At 45.6% G+C, this 22,577-nt stretch overlaps 1 protein-coding gene across 1 annotated transcript in view; it reads left to right on the top strand.

Moving 5' to 3' along the window:
- LOC140597394 (uncharacterized) overlaps positions 1-12,286 on the top strand; it is a 35,180-nt gene extending 22,894 nt beyond the window's left edge. Inside the window, exons 9-11 of the mRNA XM_072745659.1 lie at positions 274-402; positions 2,930-3,058; positions 8,862-12,286. Coding sequence (XP_072601760.1) covers positions 274-402; positions 2,930-3,058; positions 8,862-8,911 — 308 coding nt within the window. The 3' untranslated portion in view covers positions 8,912-12,286. The remainder of the gene's footprint in view (positions 1-273; positions 403-2,929; positions 3,059-8,861) is intronic.
- Positions 12,287-22,577: the final 10,291 nt, after the last annotated feature.

Raw genomic sequence — 22,577 nt, 5'->3', positions numbered from 1 at the left:
TTGCCCTGGGTAGCATGGACATTTTCACAATATTAATTCTTCCTCTCCATGAGCATGGAACCTTTTTCCTTCTCTTGATGCCTTCCTCGATTTCTTTCAGGAACGTTCTGTGGTGTTTAGGGTACAGATCCTTTACCTCTTTGGTTAGGTTTATTCCCGGGTAGCTTATGCTTTTGGGTGCAGTTGTAAATGGGATTGACTCCTGAATTTTCGAGGCTCTTCTAACAACAACCTGTCAGTCAACAGCTCTTTCTATGTCCATTTATTTACCAGGAGCTGCTGTGATAACAACCGAACCTGAATATAGCAGACAACCTGGGTACATCTGCCCAGGAGCACGGCGAAAGCTCTTTGCAATCCGCAGAAACAGAAGAGTTCAGCCAACAGACGACAGGCCGGAGGGTAACATGAAAATTGATTCATTAAATAATAGCCTCAAGAAATCTTGTCCTAGGGGCACCTGGGTGTTTCTGTCAGCTAAGTCTCTGCCTCCTGGGTTTCAGCTCCGGTCATGACCTCAAGGTTATCAGATTCACCCATATTCAGCATGGAGCCTGCTTCGTATTCTCTCTTCCTTTCCCTCTGCCCCTCTCCTCCTTACACTTGCTCTTTTGCTCTCTCCACACACGCAAAACAGAATCATTATTCAGTTTTGCTCGGGGTGCCATCGTAGAGACAGACCTCCTAAGCCGTATTCTTTATGTTTCATGTGTCCACATCTTAACTTGAAAGGTCAGTCATTAGTTTGTGGCCAAAATTGTGAAATCGCATTGAGAACTCTAATTTGGTCAGATTTCATGGGAGGGGTTGTGAGGTAACATTTGGACATACTAGTCCGTGTTAAGTATTAGCAAAATGTTTTCTGTTTTTACATTTTTTTATTGGAGCTCAAATTGCCAGCATATAGCATAACACCCAGTGCTCATCCCGCCAAGTGCGCCCATCAGTGCCCATCACCCAGTCGCCCCAACCGCCCGCCCACCTCTCCTTCCACTACCCCTTGTTCACTTCCCAGAGTTCGGTGTGTCTCCTGTTTTGTCACCCTCACTGATATTTTCCTTCATTTTCCCCATTCCCTTTATTGCATTTCACTAGTTTTTATATTCCCCAAATGAATGAGACCATATCAAGTTTGTCCTTTTCCGATGGACTTATTTCAATCAGCATAAGTCCCTCCAGGTGCATCCACGTCGGAGCAAATGGTGGGTATTCGTCGTTTCTCATGGCTGAGTAATATTCCGTTGTAGCCGTGGACCACATCAACTTTATCCATTCATCTCTCGATGGACCCCGAGGCTCCTTCCACAGTTTGGCTATTGTGGACATTGCTGCCATAAACTTCGGGGTGCAGGTGTCCCCGCATTTCACCGCATCTTCAGCTTTGGGGTGAATCCCCAGCAGTGCCATTGCTGGGCTGGAGGGAAGATCTGTTCTTAACTCTTTGAGGAACCTCCACACAGTTTTCCGGAGTGGCTGCACCTGTTCACATTCCCACCTACAGTGCAAGAGGGTTCCCCTTTGTCCGCGTCCTCTCCAACATTTCTTGTTTCCTGTCTCGTGACTTTTCCCCATTCCCGCCGGTGTGAAGTGGTATCTCATGGGGGTTTGGATCTGTAGTTTCCTGATGGCCAGTGATGCGGGCCATGTTCTCATGTGCTTGTTGGCCGTGTCTCTGTCTTCCCCTGTGGGATTTCTGTTCGGGTCTTCTGCCCGTTTCATGATCAGATTGTTTGTTTCTTTGCTCTTGAGTTGAGTATGTTCTTTAGAGATCTTGGACACTAGCCCTTTGAGCGGTCGTTTGCAAATATCTTCTCCCGTTCTGTAGGTTGTCTTTAACTTTTGTGGACTGTTTCTTTTCCTGCGCAGGAGCTTTCGATCTGGCTGAAGTCCCAATAATTCCTCGTTGCTTTTGTTTCTCTTGCCTTGGCAGACGTATTTTGCGAGATGTTGCTCTGGCCAAGTTGAAAAACGGTGTTGCCTCTGTTCGCCTTTCGGATTTGGATGGATTCTTGTCTCACATTTAGATCTTTCATCCTTTTTGAGTTTTTCCCTGTGTGTGGTGTCAGAGAATGGTCTAGCTTCCGTCTTCTGCATGTGGATGTCCAGTGTTCCCAGCACCCTTTATTGAAGAGACTGTCTTTTTCCAGGGATAGTCTTTCCTGCTTTCTCGAATAGAGTTGACCATAAAGTTGAGGGTCGACTTCTGGATTCGCTATTCGGTTCCATTGAGCTATGGGTCTGTTTTTGTGCCACTACCACACTGTCTTGATAGCCACGGCTTTGTAGTACAACCTGAAATCGGGCCTTGTGATGCCCCCAGCTGTGGCCTTCGTTTTGAATAGTCCCCTGGCTCTTTGGGGTCTTTTCAGTATCCACACTAGCATCTTATTTTTTTTTATTTTTATTTACTAATGATAGTCACACAGAGAGAGAGAATGGGGCAGAGACATAGGCAGAGGGACAAGCAGGCTCCATGCACCGGGAGCCCGACGTGGGATTCGATCCCAGATCTCCCGGATCGCGCCCTGGGCCAAAGGCAGCCACTAAACCGCTGCGCCACCCAGGGATCCCCCACACTAGAATCTTAAGATGGTTTGTTCTAACTCTCTGAAGAAAGTCCCCAGTATTTTGATAGGGATTGCGTGAAATATATAAATTGCCCTGGGTAGCATGGACATTTTCACAATATTAATTCTTCCTCTCCATGAGCATGGAACCTTTTTCCTTCTCTTGATGCCTTCCTCGATTTCTTTCAGGAACGTTCTGTGGTGTTTAGGGTACAGATCCTTTACCTCTTTGGTTAGGTTTATTCCCGGGTAGCTTATGTTTTTGGGTGCAGTTGTAAATGGGATTGACTCCTTAATTTTCGAGGCTCTTCTAACAACAACCTGTCAGTCAACAGCTCTTTCTATGTCCATTTATTTCCCAGGAGCTGGAGTGATAACAACCGAACCTGAATCTCGAAGAAACCCTTGGTACACCTGCCCTGGAGCATGGCCAAAAATGTTTTCCATCCTCCGTATCAGAAGAGTTCAGCCAACAGACGACAGGCCGGAGGGTAACATGAAAATTGATTCATTAAATAATAGCCTCAAGAAATCTTGTCCTAGGGGCACCTGGGTGTTTCTGTCAGCTAAGTCTCTGCCTCCGGGGTTTCAGCTCTGGTCATGACCTCAAGGTCATCAGATTCACCCATATTCAGCATGGAGCCTGCTTCGTATTCTCTCTTCCTTTCCCTCTGCCCCTCTCCTCCTTACACTTGCTCTTTTGCTCTCTCCACACACGCAAAACAGAATCATTATTCAGTTTTGCTCGGGGTGCCATCGTAGAGACAGACCTCCTAAGCCGTATTCTTTATGTTTCATGTGTCCACATCTTAACTTGAAAGGTCAGTCATTAGTTTGTGGCCAAAATTGTGAAATCGCATTGAGAACTCTAATTTTGTCCGATTTCATAGGAGGGGTTTTGAAGCTAACATTTGGACATACTAGTCCGTGTTAAGTATTAGCAAAATGTTTTCTGTTTTTACATTTTTTTATTGTAGTTCTATTTGCCAGCATATAGCATAACACCCAGTGCTCATCCCGCCAAGTGCCCCCATCAGTGGCCATCACCCGGTCGCCCCAACCGCCCGCCCACCTCCCCTTCCACTACCCCTTGTTCAGTTCCCAGAGTTCGGTGTGTGTCCTGTTTTGTCACCCTCACTGATATTTTCCTTCATCTTCCCCATTCCCTTTAGTGCCTTTCACTAGTTTTTATATTCCCCAAATGAATGAGACCATATCAAGTTTGTCCTTTTCCGATGGACTCATTTCACTCAGCATAAGTCCCTCTAGGTGCGTCCACGTCAGAGCAAATGGTGGGTATTTGTCGTTTCTCACGGCTGAGTAATATTCCGTTGTAGCCGTGGACCACATCTTCTTTATCCATTCATCTCTCGATGGACCCCGAGGCTCCTTCCACAGTTTGGCTATTGTGGACATTGCTGCCATAAACATCGGGGTGTAGGTGTCCCCGCGTTTCACCGCATCTGCAGCTTTGGGGTATATCCCAGCAGTGCAATTGCTGGGCCGGAGGGAAGATCTGTTCTTAACTCTTTGGGGAACCTCCACACAGTTTTCCGGAGTGGCTGCACCAGTTCACATTCCCACCTACAGTGCAAGAGGGTTCCCCTTTGTCCGCGTCCTCTCCAACATTTCTTGTTTCCTGTCTCGTGACTTTTCCCCATTCCCGCCGGTGTGAGGTGGTATTTCATGGGGATGTGGATCTGTAGTTCCCTGATGGTCAGCTTGCGGGCCATGTTCTCATGTGCTTGTTGGCCGTGTCTCTGTCTTCCCCTGTGAGATTTCTGTTTGGGTCTTTTGCCCGTTTCACGATCGGATTGTTTGTTTCTCTGCTCTTGAGTTGAGTATGTTCTTTATAGACCTTGGACACCAGCCCTTTGACTGAGCGGTCGTTTGCAAGTATCTTCTCTCGTTCTGCAGGTTGTCTTTTACTTTTGTGGACTGTTTCTTTTGCTGCGCAGGAGCTTTCGATCTGGCTGAAGTCCCAATAATTCCTTGTTGCTTTTGTTTCTCTTGCCTTGGCGGACGTATCTTGCGGGATGTTGCTGTGGCCAAGTTGAAAAACGGTGTTGCCTCTGTTCACCTCTCGGATTTGGATGGATTCTTGTCTCACATTTAGATCGTTCATCCTTTTTGAGTTTTTCCCTGTGTGTGGTGTCAGAGAATGGTCTAGCTTCCTTCTTCTGCATGTGGATGTCCAATGTTCCCAGCTCCATTTTTTGAGGAGACTCTCTTTTTTCCCGGGATAGTCTTTCCTGGTTTCTCGAATATTAGTTGACCATAAAGTTGAGGGTCCACTTCTGGATTCGCTATTCGGTTCCATTGATTCATGGGTCTGTTTTTGTGCCACTACCACACTGTCTTTTCGGCCTTGGGTTTGTAGTACAACCTGAAATCGGGCCTTGTGTTGCCCCCAGCTGTGGTCTTCGTTTTTAATCGTTCCCTGGCTAATTGGGGTCTTTTCCATTTCCAGAGAAATCTAAAGATGGTTTGTTCCCACTCTCTGAAGAAAGTCTGTGGTATTTTCATAGGGATTGCATTAAATGTGTATATGGCCCTGTGTAGCACCGACCTTTTCACAATATTAATTCTTCCAACCCATGATCACTGAATATTTTTCTGCCTCTTTGTGCCTTCTTGAGTTTCTTTCAATGTGTTCTCTAGTTTTTTTTTTTTTTGTTATCTAGTTTTTAGGCTACAGATCCTTTACGTCTTTGGTTAGGTTTATTCCTAGGTATGTTATGCTTTTGGGTACAATTATAAATCGGATTGACTGTAATTTCTTTTTCTTCAGTCTTATTGTTAGTGTCACATGCCTGGTTGTTGATGTGCAGAATCCTTTTCTGCACGAAAGAATGACCTTTGATATTTTGGAGTTTAAATTTGAGGATTCCAGTGTTCAGTGTTAGGAGAAAGTCCACCAGTGTAGCTGATGCAGTAAGTTCACAATCTCATGTAGGCAACTGCAACCTTTGGATGGCCTGCCCCAGGCTAATTGCCAACTAAGCAGAGTTCATTTTTGCCTGCGTTCTTCCATGAGAATACAACTAGAACGAGTTCTGATGTGGCGGGAGGCTAAACTCCATATCTTCCCATCTTGGGTTTTCGGGGGGGACTCATTACCAAGAGGATATCATCAAAAGAAAAAATTTATAAAGGTTTGCAGTGCACATCACACCGAAGAAATAAAAAACAAAGAGGAACTCAAAGCAGCAGCTTAAAACTGTGAGCTTTATAGCATCTTCAGCAAAGAACAATAATACATTTGTAGAAAAAATGATAGCCTAAAGAAAAGCAGTTTTAGGCTATCAAGGGCGGCAAACTGGAAAGGTAAATTTATGGGAAGACATTAACACTAAGATTTGTTTCTGGATTCCTCTTCCCAAAAACATATATAAATATATATTTTGGGGTGGCATATCTCGGCTTCCTTCACAAGGCTTTATACCTGGCTCTAGGGAATCCCTGCTGAGCCAAGCTCTGGTTATTAGTATTTGAGTTAAATTACAGTTATAGGTGGAATGGGTTTATGAGTCATTTCATTAGAATGTTTTCAAAAGATGTGCCCTTAGTCTCTTCTTTGACCAAAAGTGTGTGCAGAAGCCCCATCCTCTAAGGGATTGTACAGAATGTCTGAAGCTGTATAGAGTTGGGGTGTTTTTCCCCCCTCCTGAGGAAAGCAAGATTACTCTTTAACAGTTAAAAGCGTTGTTCCTATTAGGGATAATGTAACACCACGTCATCCTTCCTATATAGTACAATCATTATGCATACACTATAAAAACAGACTGCATGGTGACTAATTTTCAAATAAACCCATAGACTAAATCACAGCATATATAAATCATTTCTATCTCAACTGCTCACTTAAACCTGAACAAATTTTCTGGAAGCATGTTAATTTTCCTATGATACTCCTTAATATTTCTTGCAGAGCTGGTTTGGTGGTCACATATTCTTGCAGTTTCTGCCTATCTTGGAAGCTCTTTATCTCTCCTTCTATTCTGAATGAGAGCCTTGCTGGATAGAGTTTTCTTGCCTGCATGTTCTTCTCATCTAGGACCCTGAATCAATCCCGCCAGCCCTTTCTGGCCTCCCAGGTCTCTGAGGAGAGGTCTGCTATTAATGTAACAATTCTCCCCATATTCGTTAAGAATCTGCTGCCTCTATCTACTTTACAGATTTTCTCTTTTTCTATAGAATTTGCAAGTTTCACTATTAAGTGTTGAGGTGTTGAACGGTTTTTATTGATTTGGGGGGAGGACCACTCTATCTCCTGGGTCTGAGTGCCTATTCCCCTCCTGAATTAGGGAAGCTCTCAGCTTGGATTTGTTTAAATATGCTTTCTGGCCCTCTGTCCTTCTGGGTGCTCTCTGGAACCCCAGTGATACGTAATTCTTCCTTCTGAAGCTGTCATGTATTTCCCTTAACCTTTCCTCGTGGTCCTTTCATTGTTTTTCTCTGTTTTCCTCAGCTTCCTTCCTTGCCATCAAGGAGTCTTCTGTGTTGCTCATTCTTTCTTCCAGCACCTTATGCCTTGCCATTAGGACCCCCAATTTGGATTGCACCTCATTTAATTGATTTTTAACTTCAGCCTGATGAGATCTTAATTCTGCAGTTGTGAAGCCTCCACCCGCCCCGGGGGGAGGCAGGACCTCGGCCGTGTCCCCCGGGCCCTGGGCTCCGGGGCCTGTGCTGCCTGCACCGCGCTCCCGGGGCCGCGGCGGGCGCCCGAAGGCAGCAGGTGCAGCGCCCCGCCCGCCCGGAGCCCCCGCCTGCCCCCCTGCTTCTCCCCGAGGCCCCGCCGCCTGCGGCTCCAGCGCTGTCCCGAGCTGGGCCCGCGGGCCTGGGGCGCTCTGCCCCGGCCGTGCCTTGTCTGCTAGTGACCCCGGGAGCCTGGGGACTCCGCCGCCCCTCCTGGGGTTCAGCCCGACGCCCCTCCTCTCCGGGGCTGGGCTCTAGGGGCGCCCAGGCTTTCCCGCCAGGCTGGAGCCATCTCCTCTGGCCTGCAGCTCCCCACCCCCCCACCTGCCCCCAGGCTTCTTCCTTCCTTTCCCTTTCCCCCTTCCTGTCTTGCCTTGTTAGAAGCCCTGCCCCCCCCCCTTCTTTCTTTCTTTGTATCCACCTTCACCTTCTACCTTGTTAGAAGGGATCCTTGGCGGATCAGGTGAGTTGAGGACTCTACTCTCTGGCCTTCTTCCCCCTGTTGTCTTCTTTTTGTTTTAAAGCCCTTTCTGCGGGTCCCTGGGTGGCTCAGCTGTTTGGCGCCTGCGTTTGGCCCAGGGCGTGATCCTGGAGTATCAGGATGGAGTCCCACGTTGGGCTCCAGGCATGGAGCTTGCTTCTCCCTCCTCCTGTGTCTCTGCCTCTCTCTCTCTCTCTCTCTCTCTCTCTCTCTCTCTGTAGGTCTATCATAAATAAATAAATCTTTAAAAAAAAAAAAAAGCCCTTTGCACATGATGTACCAGTGTGTTGTGGTCCCTGTAAGGGCTCCGTTTCCATTTCCATGTATGTTTATGAGTGAGTTCTGCAATTTTGGGTTTAGCTCCACTGACAGCAGGAGAGGAGTTACTATTCCAGCAGCATCGTTTTCAACTCATGAATGAAATGGAAAGTCATTTCCCTGTCTGTCTGGAACTTGTAATTACCTGATTATTTAATTAGTTTCCTTTGTATTTATTTCATTTTGCATGACTCTATTATGGTCCTGTCTTTCTTTATGGTAGTGCATTTTCAGGATATCCTATGCGTAAAAAAAATTTTAAAAAATCATTATTCTAGTTTGCTTGTGTCCCATTCATAGGTCAAAAGTTCTAAGCCATATTCCTACTGTTCTGTGTGAATATTTTAATTTAGAAGGTGAGGCATCACTTGGTGGCCAGAATAGTAAAAATGTTTTTTCCAATCAAGTTAAGTTAATTTTTCAAGATTTAATTAGATAATTAACCAATCAATTTATTAAATTGAGGGAGAGAAAGAGAAAGGGATAGAGGGAGAAAACGTGAGCGGGCTGAGGGTTAGGAGGAGGAGTAGGCTTCCCATGTGGAGGGACCCCAACATGTAGCTGAACCCCGACCATGGGATTAGGTCCTGACCCCAGGGCGTACAATTAAGTGACTGATACCACTGGCACCCTACAACTCAAATGTGATTATGGTTAATGATTCTTAGAGTAAAGCTAATATTTGGACATTAATCTATAGCTCAACTTTAACAAAAATAAATCTTCTATTGTTTTTATTCGATAGATGTTATTACCTAGTAAAAACTGATCTTTACTTCTCTGAATGACTTTAGGAAACCAGATGGAACATCATGTTAGAGACCATGGTGCCCAAAGGAAGTGAAAGGATACCTGAAGGAAGTTGTTTGTCCTGAAGGATGTGTCTCTCCAGTCCATTCAGGATGGTGACTACAACATTCCCCAGCCAAGCAGGAGACACCATTGATGAGGGAAAGTACCCCATCACTGTCTTTATAAGCAGCTTTGGTGTCGCCAGTGGTAAACATCCTCTCAGATAAGCTAATGCATGCCAAGAGGCAAGCACTCAGCACCCTTGCCACCAGGAAGATTATGTATTTCATCTCAAATGGACGCTGTCTGATGTTCATCAGAATTTGTGTGGAAAGCAACCGAGAAAGCAACATTCGTTCCTCAAAGATACTGAGCTCACCTTGACAGCATTAACTTGCACTTCTCCTCTGATGTTCTGGAATAGTCTCATGATGAAGGGACCATAAAGTGCTTCTAGAAGGACACAGAGTACCCATCAGCACATGGGTCATGCTGCTCAAGAATAATTCAGGTAGTGGTGCCTGAGTTGCTCAGTCAGCTAAGTCTGCCTTTGGTTCAGGTCAGGGTGTCTGGGACCTGAAATGGAGCCTGATGTGGGGCTCCCTGCTCAGCAAAGGGTGTGTTTCTTTCTCTCCCTCTGCCCCTCTTGCCTCTTCTGCTCTCTCTCTCTCTCAAATACATAAATAATTTCGTGAAGAAAATAAAAGGCTAATGGGGACTGTTGATCAGTATGAACGAAGGCTAGTGAACATGATGGCATTTGGTAACTAAGCATGGGCTGAGCTACCACTGTCGGGCCACTCACGGGGTTAGGGCTGGAAAATATGGTGTGTTAGGATTTTCTTTATTTTGGAGAATGATGAGAGAAGCCATGGTGCAGTGTCAGTGGGACAATGTCCTGGGAAAACTCTCTTATTCTTTCTCTCTCCTTCCCCCTTTCTCTGTATTTCTGTGTCCATAGCTGTCTCTCATTCTCTCTCTCTCTCTCTCTCTCTCACTCACAATTCTCTCTCTGTGTCACACACATGCACACACAACTCTGTCACACTCATAGGTTTAAACAAGTCACTCCACCCTAAGAGTCATGCACTTACAACCATACCAAACAGTGAACACACCAGCTCCTAGTATTGTAGAAATGTAGGCATGTTTTCTCACCTGGGAAAGCTGCCTGTCTCACACCCCCAAGCCTCAGGAACATGGAATCGGGTGGCTGTCCAGAAGAGAACAGCAGGTTGCTGCATCTGCCGTACTATTTAGATTTTTTTTTTTCTGCAAGAGAGTGGTTCAAGAATACATACCACTTTCGCTGGTTTCTGAGACGTCTGCACTTACACAAAAGAGTAAACCATGAGGGTCAGGTCATGTGTGTCCTTTGTCATTGGTTCTCCTAGTGAGTATTCAACACCACATGAGCAACAGTAGTAAAACGATAGGCCTCCAAAGGAAGCACAGGTTGCACCCATGAAAAAGCAGGAGCTATTCCTGGGGGATGGATCTCTCGTTTACTGAAGGAGCCACACGAAATTCTTGAGGAAAAACTGCATGTGAGAGAAAGGTCCCTTACTACACTGTTTAAAACATCCCCTCCAAAACCCACAAAAATGGTCCTTACTCCTAAAAAATACACTGTTCCTTGTCATATCTGAATTCGCTCCAAAAAGAGGAAAAAAGGACCATTTCTAATTCAGGAAAATGGGTGAGCATTCCATAGAAGTTGGAAACTCATTCACTGACTTTTTTGTGGAAAAACTCCTGCACCACACACTTGGCAAGATTTAGGAGGACACAAAATAACTGTCAATGCATTCATTGGATGTGGTGCTCAGGAATTACTGAGCGATCACTGTTTATATGGGTACAGGGCAAGACTATTGTAGAGAGTGATTAATAAGTATCATATGAGGGTCTGGGGTCCATCCTCCTTGGTGGATGAGGAAAACCTTCAGCTCAGGCCAAGGCCCCAGTGTCCTGCAATCCATCCCCTCCTTGGGGCCTTGTTCAGCCCAGAATGTGCTTCTCCCTTTCCCTCTGCCTTTCTCCCTTGCTTATGCTCGCACTCTCTCTCTCTCTCTGAAATAAATAAAATCTTCCCCAAAAAGTCAATGGCAACTTCAAGTAGCCTGACATAATCAGTGCACAAATAGAACTGATCTGCACATCGATTCCAATGATGACTTCCCATCACTCATGCAGCTTGTTGTGAAACCCAACTAAAAACTCCCACCTTCTGGACATCTGGCAAAATCATTTCTGTCTCTGTAGGTCCACATATGCTGTCCTCTCTTTTGTAAGTTTTTCAACCTGATTTTACCCCTTTTCTTGGTAGGTTTGATTCAATGCTAGACAGTTATTCTCTTTTGTTCTATTTAGTCTAGTGCTCTATTGTATTTATTCACTCACAGGTTTTTTTTTTTAAAGGTTTATGTATTCATGAGAGATACCGAGGCAGAGACATAGGCAGAGGGTGAATCAGGCTCCATGTGGGGAACCCGATGCAGAACTCGATCCCAGGCCCACGGGACCATAACCTGAGCCAAAGGCAGACGCTCAACCACTGAGCCACCCAGGTGTACCAGTAATCAGTTTGGTGAAAATATTCCATCCGGGAGAGGTTTAAATACTCAAAGTATACCATTTACCAATAGCCATAGCTGTGAAGCAGAGTAGGAGGGACAGGCTTCCCGTTATGCATTAAAAAAGATCACGGAGATCAAACGTACAGCATAGGGAATATGATCAGTGGAATTGTAATAGTGCTCTATGGGGACACATGGTATCTACACTTGTGAGCACAGTATTACCCTATACAAGTATCGAATCCATATGTGGTACACCTGAGACTAATGTAACCTTGTGTACCATCTTGATTTCAATTTTAAAAAAAACAGTAGTAATGTGGGCACCAGGCTCATTCCTTTAGTTGGGCATCTACTTTGGGCTCATATCATGATCCCAGGGTCCTTGGATACATAATATTATGTATTTGTCAAAACAGTCAGATGCATAACACAGAGCAGTCCTTAATATATGTGGTCAACTTCAATGATAATAATATCTCTACACTGGTTTGTTCTTTGTGATAAAAATTCCACACTAATGCAGGCATGTATGATTGTGGAAAATATGTGCCAAGGGATAGGGCGATACGGAAATTTTTATATTATATGCTGCTTTATGACACCAGTCTAATCCTAATCTCAATAATAAGGTCTCCTTATTAAAACATAATCAGTGATTTTATGTTGTTAATACTGTACACAGACTAGTGTCCAAATGTTTGCTTCACAACCCCTACCTTTTAATTTGACCAAATTTGAGTGGTAAAAGCAGTTTTACTATTTTGACATAAACTACTGACTGACCATTTAAATTATGAATTTCACATATAAAATGTAAATAATATAGGTTTGTATTTTTGTCTTTAGTGTGGTGTCCTGAGCACAGTAAAAGAATGATTCTTTTTTTTTTTTTTTTAAAGAGAGCAAAAGAGAAAGTGTAAGGGGGAGAGCAGTAGAGGAAAAGGGAGAGAGAATACTAAGCAGGCTCCATCCTAAGCATGGAGTCCAACCTAGGATAATCTGATGACCTGAGGTCATGAACTCAGATGAAACCAGGAGGCAGTCACATACCTGAATGAACCAAACCTGTGCCCCTGGAATAAGTTTTCTTGAATCAACTAAAGGAATGAATTTCCTGGTTGCTTTCAATCGACTCCTTTGCTGGTTGTATTTTGATTTTTCCTCAAGCGTGAAGTAGTTTGGTCCAGTTTTGTATCCACAGAGATCCATAAACATTTTTCACCTAAGGTTTTTGATTGTAGACACTGGGAAACTCATAACCATAGAAAGAGCTGTGGACATCTTGCTCTCAGAAGACCAAGTGGAAATTTTAAAACTTGACACGCACTATCCAGGATGAAAATTCACTGGATAGGCTCAGCAATCCGATGAAGAAACAAAGCAGACAGTGGATGTGTAAACAGAACAAGAGAAAAAAAAAAACAGAACAAGAGAAATCGTACTATCATGAGAGGAGTGCGAAAAGACTGAACAAAAATTGATAGGAACTTAAACATGCATGCCTAGGATACATCAAAAGTGCTAAGTTCCACAGCATGGAGTTTCTGTAGGAAAGCAGCTGGTGTAGAAGGTATGGGGACAAAATGGCTAAAAATTTCACAAATCTGTGACTCAGATCTACAAAGCTCTGAAAACCCTCCTCCGGACACATTGTAACCAATCTGCTGGCAAAGAGGAAGAAAAACCTTGAAAGCAGAGGAAAAGGACACATTCAACCTAACAGAATACAAATTCCAAGGCCCATGACTTCTCAGAAAACAGGTCAGAAGACACTGCAATGGTGACACAAGTATAGAAGGAAAACACCTCTGAGCCTAGGACGTTATGTTCAGGAAAGATAGCTTTAAAGAATGAAGGCAAAAGGTGAATGAAAGTGAAAACAAGACAAAGTCGGCAGACAAGCAGGTGGTAAACAACTGGAAGAATCAGTCATTGAGCCAATATTTATTTATTTTCATTAAAAAAATTTTATTGCAGTTCATGTTTATTATTTTTAATATAGTTTTTGATTGAGGGAAGGCCAATTTGGATATGAATGGGCTGGGGGAGAGGGAGGCAGAGAATCCTAGGAAGGTTTCATGACCAGTGAGGAATCCCAAGAGGGGCCGGATCTCAGGCTCCTGAGAGAATGTGCTGAGCTGAAATCAAGAGTCAGATGCTTCCCTGAATGAGCCACCCAGTTCCCCTCAGTAGGTAACTTGGACATTAAATGATGAGCAAGAACCTTCTACCAAATGGAGTGAAATGACACAGGGAGATGCTTGGAACCTCAGGAACATAAGAACCTCAAAAGGGGTGTTTTCCTGGGTAAATGAGGTCTCCTGTTTTTCTGTCCTTCCAAATTCTGTATGGCTTTTGAGGGCAACAAGGAGACCACAGTCTCAGAGCCTGGGGCTCCCCTCCTTAATCAGTTGATCAAAGAGCCAATCCAGGCAATGCTGGAGTAGGTGCAATGGGCCTGGGGGCCTACGGGTTGGGGTTGCATGTGGCCCTGAGAGTGATATCCCACTGGGCTTATAATGTGACTGCTTTGTGCGTGGGGTGATCTTAGGTACTTGAGACAAACTTAACCTTTATTCTTTTTAAAAAATTTTTATTTATGTTTAGGTAAATTCAGTTTGCCAACATATAGTTTAACACCCAGTGCTCATGCCATCAAGTGCTCTCCTCCTGGAATATAAGAAATAGGAACAAGATAATGAGGGAAAGGAGGGGATTGAGTGGGAAAAATTAGAGAGGGAGACAAACCATGAGACTCCTAAATCTGGGACACACTGAATCTCTGGAACAGCCCATACATGTCGTAGCCCATAGAGGAGATGAATGTGATGCTAGAGGTAAACGATGTTGCCCAGTTTCCCTTAGTTTAAAAGTGGGCTGATGGGGTTTGTACAGCAGGTGAGGCCTCCTCAATACCAGCTCGAGCCAGCATCTGCCCTGATCCCTGGAAGGACTGGGCCATGGGCTCCAGGCAGGCATGAGGGAATGTCCTAGACTGGGCCAACCCTTGACGTGGGGAGCAGGCCCAGCACTGTGTGGCTATAGCAGTGAGATCAGACAGGAGCAGAAATCCTGGCCTCCCTGCCTAGGGCCTGTGTCCTGGGCCTGGTCAGACCAGGAGACTAGTTCTGCAGGACCTTGAGCGCAAGCGTGTGCCGCCAGCCCAGCAGCTTTCACAGATTCCTCTAGATTCCCTGCACCCAGTGAAGGCCTCGATGGCCTTGGCTGGCTGCACTCGATCCCTTCTCACACAGAGGCAAGTGCAGATTTTATTCTTGTCCCAGGACTGAGGATTGTGCAAGGAGGAGAGGAGGGAACTGTGCTCCCGGCACCCCTCCCACCTCACTTCTGCTGGATCCGGGAGGAGGTGCTGAGAGGGACCATTTCAGGGATGCCCATCCCTAGAGTGCACTTCCACCCTTTGGGCAGAACTGGGGGTAGCCCAGCATTGCTACTGTGTGACCTGTAGGTGCAGAGGGAGTGGGGCCCCGGCTGTACCAGCACCTGGCTCCCAGGGAAGCAGTCTGTGTGCAAGTTCAGATGGGCGTGGCACAGCTGTGTATCAAGAGATTGGCTCCATCCAAGACCAAAGGCAATAACCCGAACCAAAAGGTCTCCTGCTCTATTCCCAAGAGATGCCAACCAAACATCAACAAGGGCTTTGATGCTTGCCAGTGACAAAGGGGGTCAGAGCTGGTCTGCAGAGAATGACCATCAAATAAAAAGAAGAATATGACCAACTGCACAATCCGATCCCAGGGCAGAATTCTTATTTTATCCAAATACCCTACTGTTTATGATGGAATAGACCAGAGAAGAGCACCTTCGTGGCTCAGTAGGTTAAGTGTCTGACTGCAGCTTGGATCATTACCCAGGACCCTGGGATCAGGCCTGTATCAGGCTCCCTGTTCGGTGCAGGGTCTGAATATCCCTCTCCCTCTGCCCTTCCCATTCTCCTCTCTCAAATAAGTAAACAAATGAAAAACAAAACAATTGCATTCCTATACATCATCTTCTTTATTTCATCCCGCCCACTCTCAGTCTACAAAGTAGCAGGTATACTCCAACTGCACCAGGGACTCCCTCCTGTTGATTCCCGCCTCATTGTGCTTCCGGACCTGAGGTTTCTTCCTCTTCAGGAATTTCATCCTCAATATTTTCCACCGCCCAATCTTTAGAGATACAAACACGAGGATGAGGTGATTAGACAGTGAGGCCCCGTGTTCCTGCTACTCCAACTGAGGCCACTTTGGAACACCTGTCGACACCTGCTCTTCCTTGGGATCCTCAGACCTTCCCTGGGCTCTTGGGAGTTAGAGCCCTTCACCAAGACATTGACCACACTGGCAAACCTTCCTTGAGAGAGAGAGAGAGGATGCCCCTTCACCTGGCATTTCCCCATTTCCACAAGATCATGATAGCTCTCACGTGGACATGGATCCACCTGGATCCACCTGTGATGGGTGGTGGACACCTGCTAGGTTAGATGGGGTCCATGTGCAGCCACTATGCCAGACTCAGAGCAGCTGCCCAGGAGAGCCATTCATGATGATGGAAATGATCTGTGTTTTCAACATGCTCTACTGGGCTCTGGCACTGTGGTTGGTATGATGAGGGATGAAATGTGTAACTTCATTGACTGTAAGGAATTTCAACATATGCAGGCATGTCTGGCTATCGGCTGCCTCCTTGGATAGCTCAGGTCTAGGATCCAAAAATGAGGAAGCTGTGACCTCCCTGCCCTAGGCCTAGGGGTTCCTGCAGTGGAATTTGCTGGCCTGACCTGACTTCATTTCTGTTGGTCTCTGGGCTCCTATCCATGAGGCAGGCACTACAGGAGGTCCTGGCATCACTCAGACAGGAAGGTCTGCACTCAGGTCCTAGAGGAATCCTAGCAGGGGCTGCTTCTAAGCAGAGGAGAGGACCCCATACACATGGGCTGGTAATGAGGCAGAGGGGGCACACCTCATCCTCTTCAGAAGCTCACACTTTTCCTTCCTGATGCAGGCTAGAGCCTAGGTAGGTACTGGTTTAGTGTGGGGCCCCACACCCCAGACATGCTGAGCAGGGACCTTGCCAACCCAGAAGTGGATCCCAGTTTTTGAGTTGCTGAACTCACTGAGCCCTGGCGTCCACGTATCTCTACTTCCCGCTATCTCTATGGACACAAACTCCTTACCTGAATTCTACCCCTTTGCTTGTGAAAACATGTCCATGGGTCTCCACCTGGAAGACCCGTTTTCTGGTTTTGGTTTTTGTTTATTTCACTACACCTGTGATTTTCATTCCAGTGAGGACCCAGAATCAGATTGGCGCTCCTGACTAAAGACAGGAAGAGACTGCTTCAGGGTACGTACCGCTGTCACTAGTTCTGAGGCCACCTGCAGGTACAGAAGAGAGAACACCATGAGGCTCAGCTCCCTCTTACTCTGCACTGATTTTACTGCTCTCAAAAACTTAAGGAAGCCAGATGGGAGGGACATCATGTTTGACACACTGGTGCCCAAATAAATGACAGGACACCTGGAGGAAGCTGCTTTTCCTGAAGGATGTGTCTCTCCAGCTCATTCAGATGCTGACTACAGGATCACTCAACCAAGCAGGAGAAACCACTGCTGAGGGAATGTACCCCATCTCGCTGTTTATTTCCAGCTTTGGTGTTGCCAATGGTAAACATCCTCTGAAATAAGGTAACGGTTGGCAAGGGGCAACCACTCAGCCCTTTTCTCAAGAGGAAGATTATGTATTTCACCTCAGAGAGCCACTGTCTGATTTTCATCATCACAATTTGTGTGGAAAGAAACCAAGAAAGCAACATTCATTCCTCCGTTAATGATACTGAAGCTCACCTTGACGATACTGATTTGTTCTTCCTCACTGATGTTTTCCATGAATTTTGTTATGAGGAATGAATCCAAGGATGAAACTAGAAGGACACAGAGAATCCATCAGTACATTCGTCATGCTGCTCAAGAATACCTCAGGTAGAGATTCCTGAGTTGCTCGGTCATTTAGGAGTCTGCCTTCAGCTCAGGTCAGGCTGTCTAGGACCTGGAATTGAGGCTAGTTTGGGGCTCCCTTCTCAGCAAATGGTCTGTTTCTCTCACCCTCCCTCTGCCCCTCTCACCTCTTCTGCTCCCTTTCTCTCAAATAAATAAGTAAAAGCACAGAAGAAAATAAGAGAGTAATTTTGGGACTGTTGCTCATTACGAATGGAGGGCTAGAGAACATGGAGGCACTAGGTTAGCAAGCATGGGCCGATCTGCACTGTTGGGCCACCCACGGTCTGAGGACTCTAAGATGTACTGTGTGAGGAGGTTCTGTTTTTTGTTATTTTTTAAGAATGTCGACTGAGTCCATCTTGTGGTGTCGGTGGGACATATCTGCTGGGGAGTCTACCTCACTCATTCTCCTCCTCACTTTCTCTGTATTTCTCTGTGTCACTGTCTCTATCCTCTCTCTCTCACTATCGGTCTGTCTCTCTCTCACACACTGCATAGAGTCAACAAGTCACCTCCCCCAAGCCTGTTGCACTCACAGCCACTCCACGCACAGAGAATACATTGGCTTCCTAGGAATGTAGAAACACGGACCTCTTTTCTCACCTGGGAAAGCTGCCTATCTCACACACTCCCAAGCCTTAGGAACATGGAATCTGGGTGCCTGGACAGCAAGGGTGTCTGGGTGTGAGGACAGCAAGGTTGCCCCATCTGCCTTACTATTTAGAGTTTTTCCTAAGCAAGAGACTGATGATTCCAGAATACACACCAGTTTCGCTGCTTTCTGAGGCGACCTGCAGTTACACAAAAGAGGAGAAGATGGGGGTCAGTTCATGTGTATACTTTGTCATTGATTCTCTGGTGAGTACTGAACACCAAATGAACAAGTGTCGTAAAGTCAAAGGCCCCCAAAGGAAGCACAGATTGCACCCACGGAGAAAGCATGAGCTTTTCCTGGGAGATAGATCTCCCAGGTTGACTGAAGCAGCAATTCCAAATTCAGAATTCAAGGCGGAAAAGTGCTTCTGAGCAAATGTCCCCTACTGCACAGTTTACATCCTCCCCTCCCAACACCCCACCAAGATGGTACTTACACCAAAAAAATACACTGTTCCTTACCATATGTGCATTCCCTTCAAAAAGAGGAAAACCAAGAGAGCAACATTTCTAATACAGGTAAAATGGGGCAGGCTTCCCATAGAAGTGGGTGGAGAGTCTTTCAAGGATTCTTCAAACTCAGACGCCACAGCCTTGGCAAGATCTAGGAGGACACAGAATATCAGTGCATTGGTTGTGGTGCTCAGGGATTAGTGAGATCAGTGTTTACATCCATACAGGGGAAGCCTGCATGGTAATGAGGCTACTGCTAGGCCGTCATTGGTGGATGAGGAAAAACCTTCAGCTCAGGCCAAGGTCCCAGGGTCTGGGATCCATCTCCTCTTTGGGCACCCTGCTCAGCGGGGTTGTGCTTCTCCCCTTCCCTCTGCCCTTCTCCCTTGCATATGCTCTCTCCTGCTGTCTCTCTGTCTCTCTCAAATAAAAACTTTAAAAAAGGCAATGGCAACTTTAAGTATCATGAAATAATCAGTGTAAAAGAGAACTGATGGGCACATCGATTCCAATGATGGGTTCCCTTCTCTCATAGAGCTCGTTGTGAAACCCAGCCCCATGTTCCTACCTTCTTGACCTCTTCCAAAACCATTTCTGCCTCTGTAGATCCACATATGCTGTCATGTCTCTTGAATGGTTTTGCACTTGATTTCAACCGTCAAAAGACGGTGGGCTTGTGCAATGTTGGGCAATCCTTCATCTGTTCTTTTTTAGTCTATTACTCTGTTGTTTTTATTCATTAATCTGTCGTTATCAAAATCAACCATTATGGGAGAGATTTAAATACCGAATGTGTACCATTTACAAATAACCATAGTTGTGAAAAAGAGCGGAGAGGGCAGGCTTCCACATGTACATCAAAGCAGTCACAGGGTGAAAGGTCCAGCATAGGGAATATGATCAATGGAATGGTATTAGTGCTCTATGGGGACCCAAAGAATCTATGCTTGGGGTGAGTGCAGTTTCAATGAACGTAAGTGCCAATCATAGGTGGTACACCTGAAACAGATGTAACCTTGTGGGTCATCTTCACCCGAATTTAAAAGCCGTAATAATGTGGTCAGCGGGGTGGTTCCTTCGGTTGAGCATCTCTCTTTGGCTCGTGTCATGATCCCAGGGTCCTGGGTTACAAAATATTATGCATATGTCAAAACACACCCAAATGCAGCGCAGTTCTTAATAGAAGTGGTCGACGTCAATGATAATAATATCGCTACGCCGTTTTCTTGTAATAAATGTTCCACACCGATGTTGGTGAGAATAACTGTGGACGTTTTGTGCCAAACGATAGGGTGACGGGTTTTTATAGTATATGCTGCATTATGATATCAACCTAACCTTAACGTCAAGAATATGCTCTATTTCTTAAAACACAATAAGAGTTTTATTTGCTAATATTAAACACGGACAAATATGTCCAAATGTTAACTTACAACACTTCCCATTAAATCTGACCAAATTAGAGTTCTCAATGCGATTTCACTATTTTGGACACAAACTAATGACTGACCTTTTAAATTAAGATGTGGACACATGAAACATAAACAATACGGCTTAGGAGGTCTGTCTTTACTACGGCACCCTGAGCAAAACTGAGTAAGGATTCCTTTGTGTGTGTGTGTGGAGAGAGCAAAAGAGCAAGTGTAAGGAGGAGAGGGGCAGAGGGAAGGGAAGAGAGAATACGAAGCAGGCTTCATGCTGAATATGGGTGAATCTGATGACCCTGAGGTCACGAACAGAGCTGAAAACCAGGAGGCAGAAACTTAGCTGACAGAAACACTCAGGTGCCCCCTGGATAAGATTTCTTGAGGCTATTTAACGAATGAATTTTCATGTCACCTTCTAATGATGCCACGGACGGTTCCAACTTCTGTGTGTGCCACAGGGGATGTTAAATTAAGTATTTTCACCCACGTTCCAGGGCGGGTGTCCCCAGGTTGTCTACACGGTTCTCGTTCTGGCGTTTCCACAGTAGATCCTGGGAAATAAGTGGATATAGAAAGAGCTGTTGACAGGTTGCTGTTAGAAGAGCCTCGAAAATTAAGGAGTCAATCCCATTTACAATTGCACCCAAAAGCATAAGATACCTAGGAAGAAACCTAACCAAAGAGGTGAAGGATCTATACCCTAAACACTACAGAACGCTCCTGAAGGAAATGGAGGAAGGCACAAAGAGACGTAAAAATACTCCGTGCTCATGAGGGCTGGAAGAACGAATATTGTGAAAATGTCCACGCGACCCAGGGCAATTTACACATGTCATGCAATCCCTATCAAGATACCATGGACTTTCCTCAGGGAGTTGGAACAAACCATCTTAAGATTTGTGTGGAACCGGAAAAGACCCCGAATAGCAGGGGACTGACTGACTATTCAAAACGAAGACCACAGCTGGGGGCATCACAATGCCAGATTTCAGGTTGTACTGCAAAGCCGTGGCCGTCCAGACAGTGTAGTAGTGGCACAAAAACAGACCCATAGATCAATGGAACCGAATAGCGATACCAGAAGTGGACCCTCAAGTTTACGGTCAACTGATATGCGACAAAGGAGGAAAGACTACGCACTGGAGAAAAGACTGTCTCTTCAATAAATGGTGCTGGGGAAATTGGACATCCACATGCACAAGAAGGAAACTGGACCATTCTCTGACACCACAAACAAAGATAAACTCAAAATGGATGAAAGATCTAAATGTGAGACAAGAATCCATCCCAGTCCTCAAGGAGAACACGAGTAACACCCATTCTCAACTTGGCCAGAGCAACGTCTCACAAGATACATCCGCGTGGGCAAGAGAAACAAAAGCAACAATGAAGTATTGGGACTTCACCCAGATTGAAAGCTCCTGCACAGGAAAAGAAACAGTCCACAAAAGTAAAAGACAACCTACAGAACAGGAGAAGATACTTGCAAAGGACCTCTCAGACAAAGGGCTGGTGTCCAAGATCTATAAGGAACGCATTCAACTCAAGAGCAAAGAAACAAACAATCCAATCGTGAAACGGGCAAAAGACACAAACAGAAATCTCACAGAGGAAGACATGGACACGGCCAACAAGCACAGGAGAACATGCCCCGCATCGCTGGCCATCAGGGAACTACCGATCCAAACCCAAATGATGAGATACCACCTCACACCAGTGGGAATGGGGAAAAGTCACAAGACAGGAAACCACAAATTTGGAGAGGATGCGGACAAAGGGGAACCCTCTTGCACTGTAGGTGGGAATGTGTACAGCCACTCTAGAAAACTGTGTGGATGGAGGTTCCTCAAAGAGTTAAAAATAGATCTTCCCTACAGCCCAACAATTGCACTGCTGGGGATTTACCCCAAAGGTGCAGATGTGGTGGAATGCGGGGATACCTACACCCCGCTGTTTATGGCAGCAATGTCCACAGTAGGCAAACTGTGGGAGGAGCCTCGGGGTCCATCAAGAGATGAATGGATAAAGAATATGTGGTCCACGGCTACAATGGAATTGTTACCGAGCCACAAGAGATGACAAATACCCCCCGTTTGCTCCGACGTGGACGGACCTGCAGGGACTTATGCTGAGTGAAGTAAGTCCATCGGAAGAGGTCACACTTGATATGGTCTCATTCATTTAGGGAGTATAAAACCTAGGGAAAGGGAATAAAGGGAATGGAGAAAATGAGTGAAAGTATTAGTGAGGGTGACAAAACAGAAGACAGACCGAACTCTGGGAACTGAACAAGGGGTAGTGGAAGGGGAGGTGTGTGGGCAGTTGGGGCGACCAGGTGATGGGCAGTGATGCAGCGGAGGGGCGGGGCGGGGGGGGCGGGGTCACATGGTGGGATGAGCACTGGGTGTGATGCTATAAGCGTTCAATTTGCCGGCAAATTGAACTGCAGTGAAAATGTTTAAAGAAAGAAAACATTTTGCTAATATTTAACACAAACTAGTATGTCCAAATGTTGTCAGCCTCACAAGCCCTCCCACTAAATCTGACCAAATTAGAGTTCTCAATGCGATTTTACTATTTTGGCCAAAGACTAATGACTG

Source organism: Vulpes vulpes, unplaced genomic scaffold, assembly GCF_048418805.1.
Source record: "Vulpes vulpes isolate BD-2025 unplaced genomic scaffold, VulVul3 u000000643, whole genome shotgun sequence".
Taxonomy (NCBI): Eukaryota; Metazoa; Chordata; class Mammalia; order Carnivora; family Canidae; genus Vulpes; species Vulpes vulpes.
The sequence above is the reverse complement of the archived record's forward strand: the minus strand, read 5'-3'. Positions and strand labels throughout refer to the sequence as shown.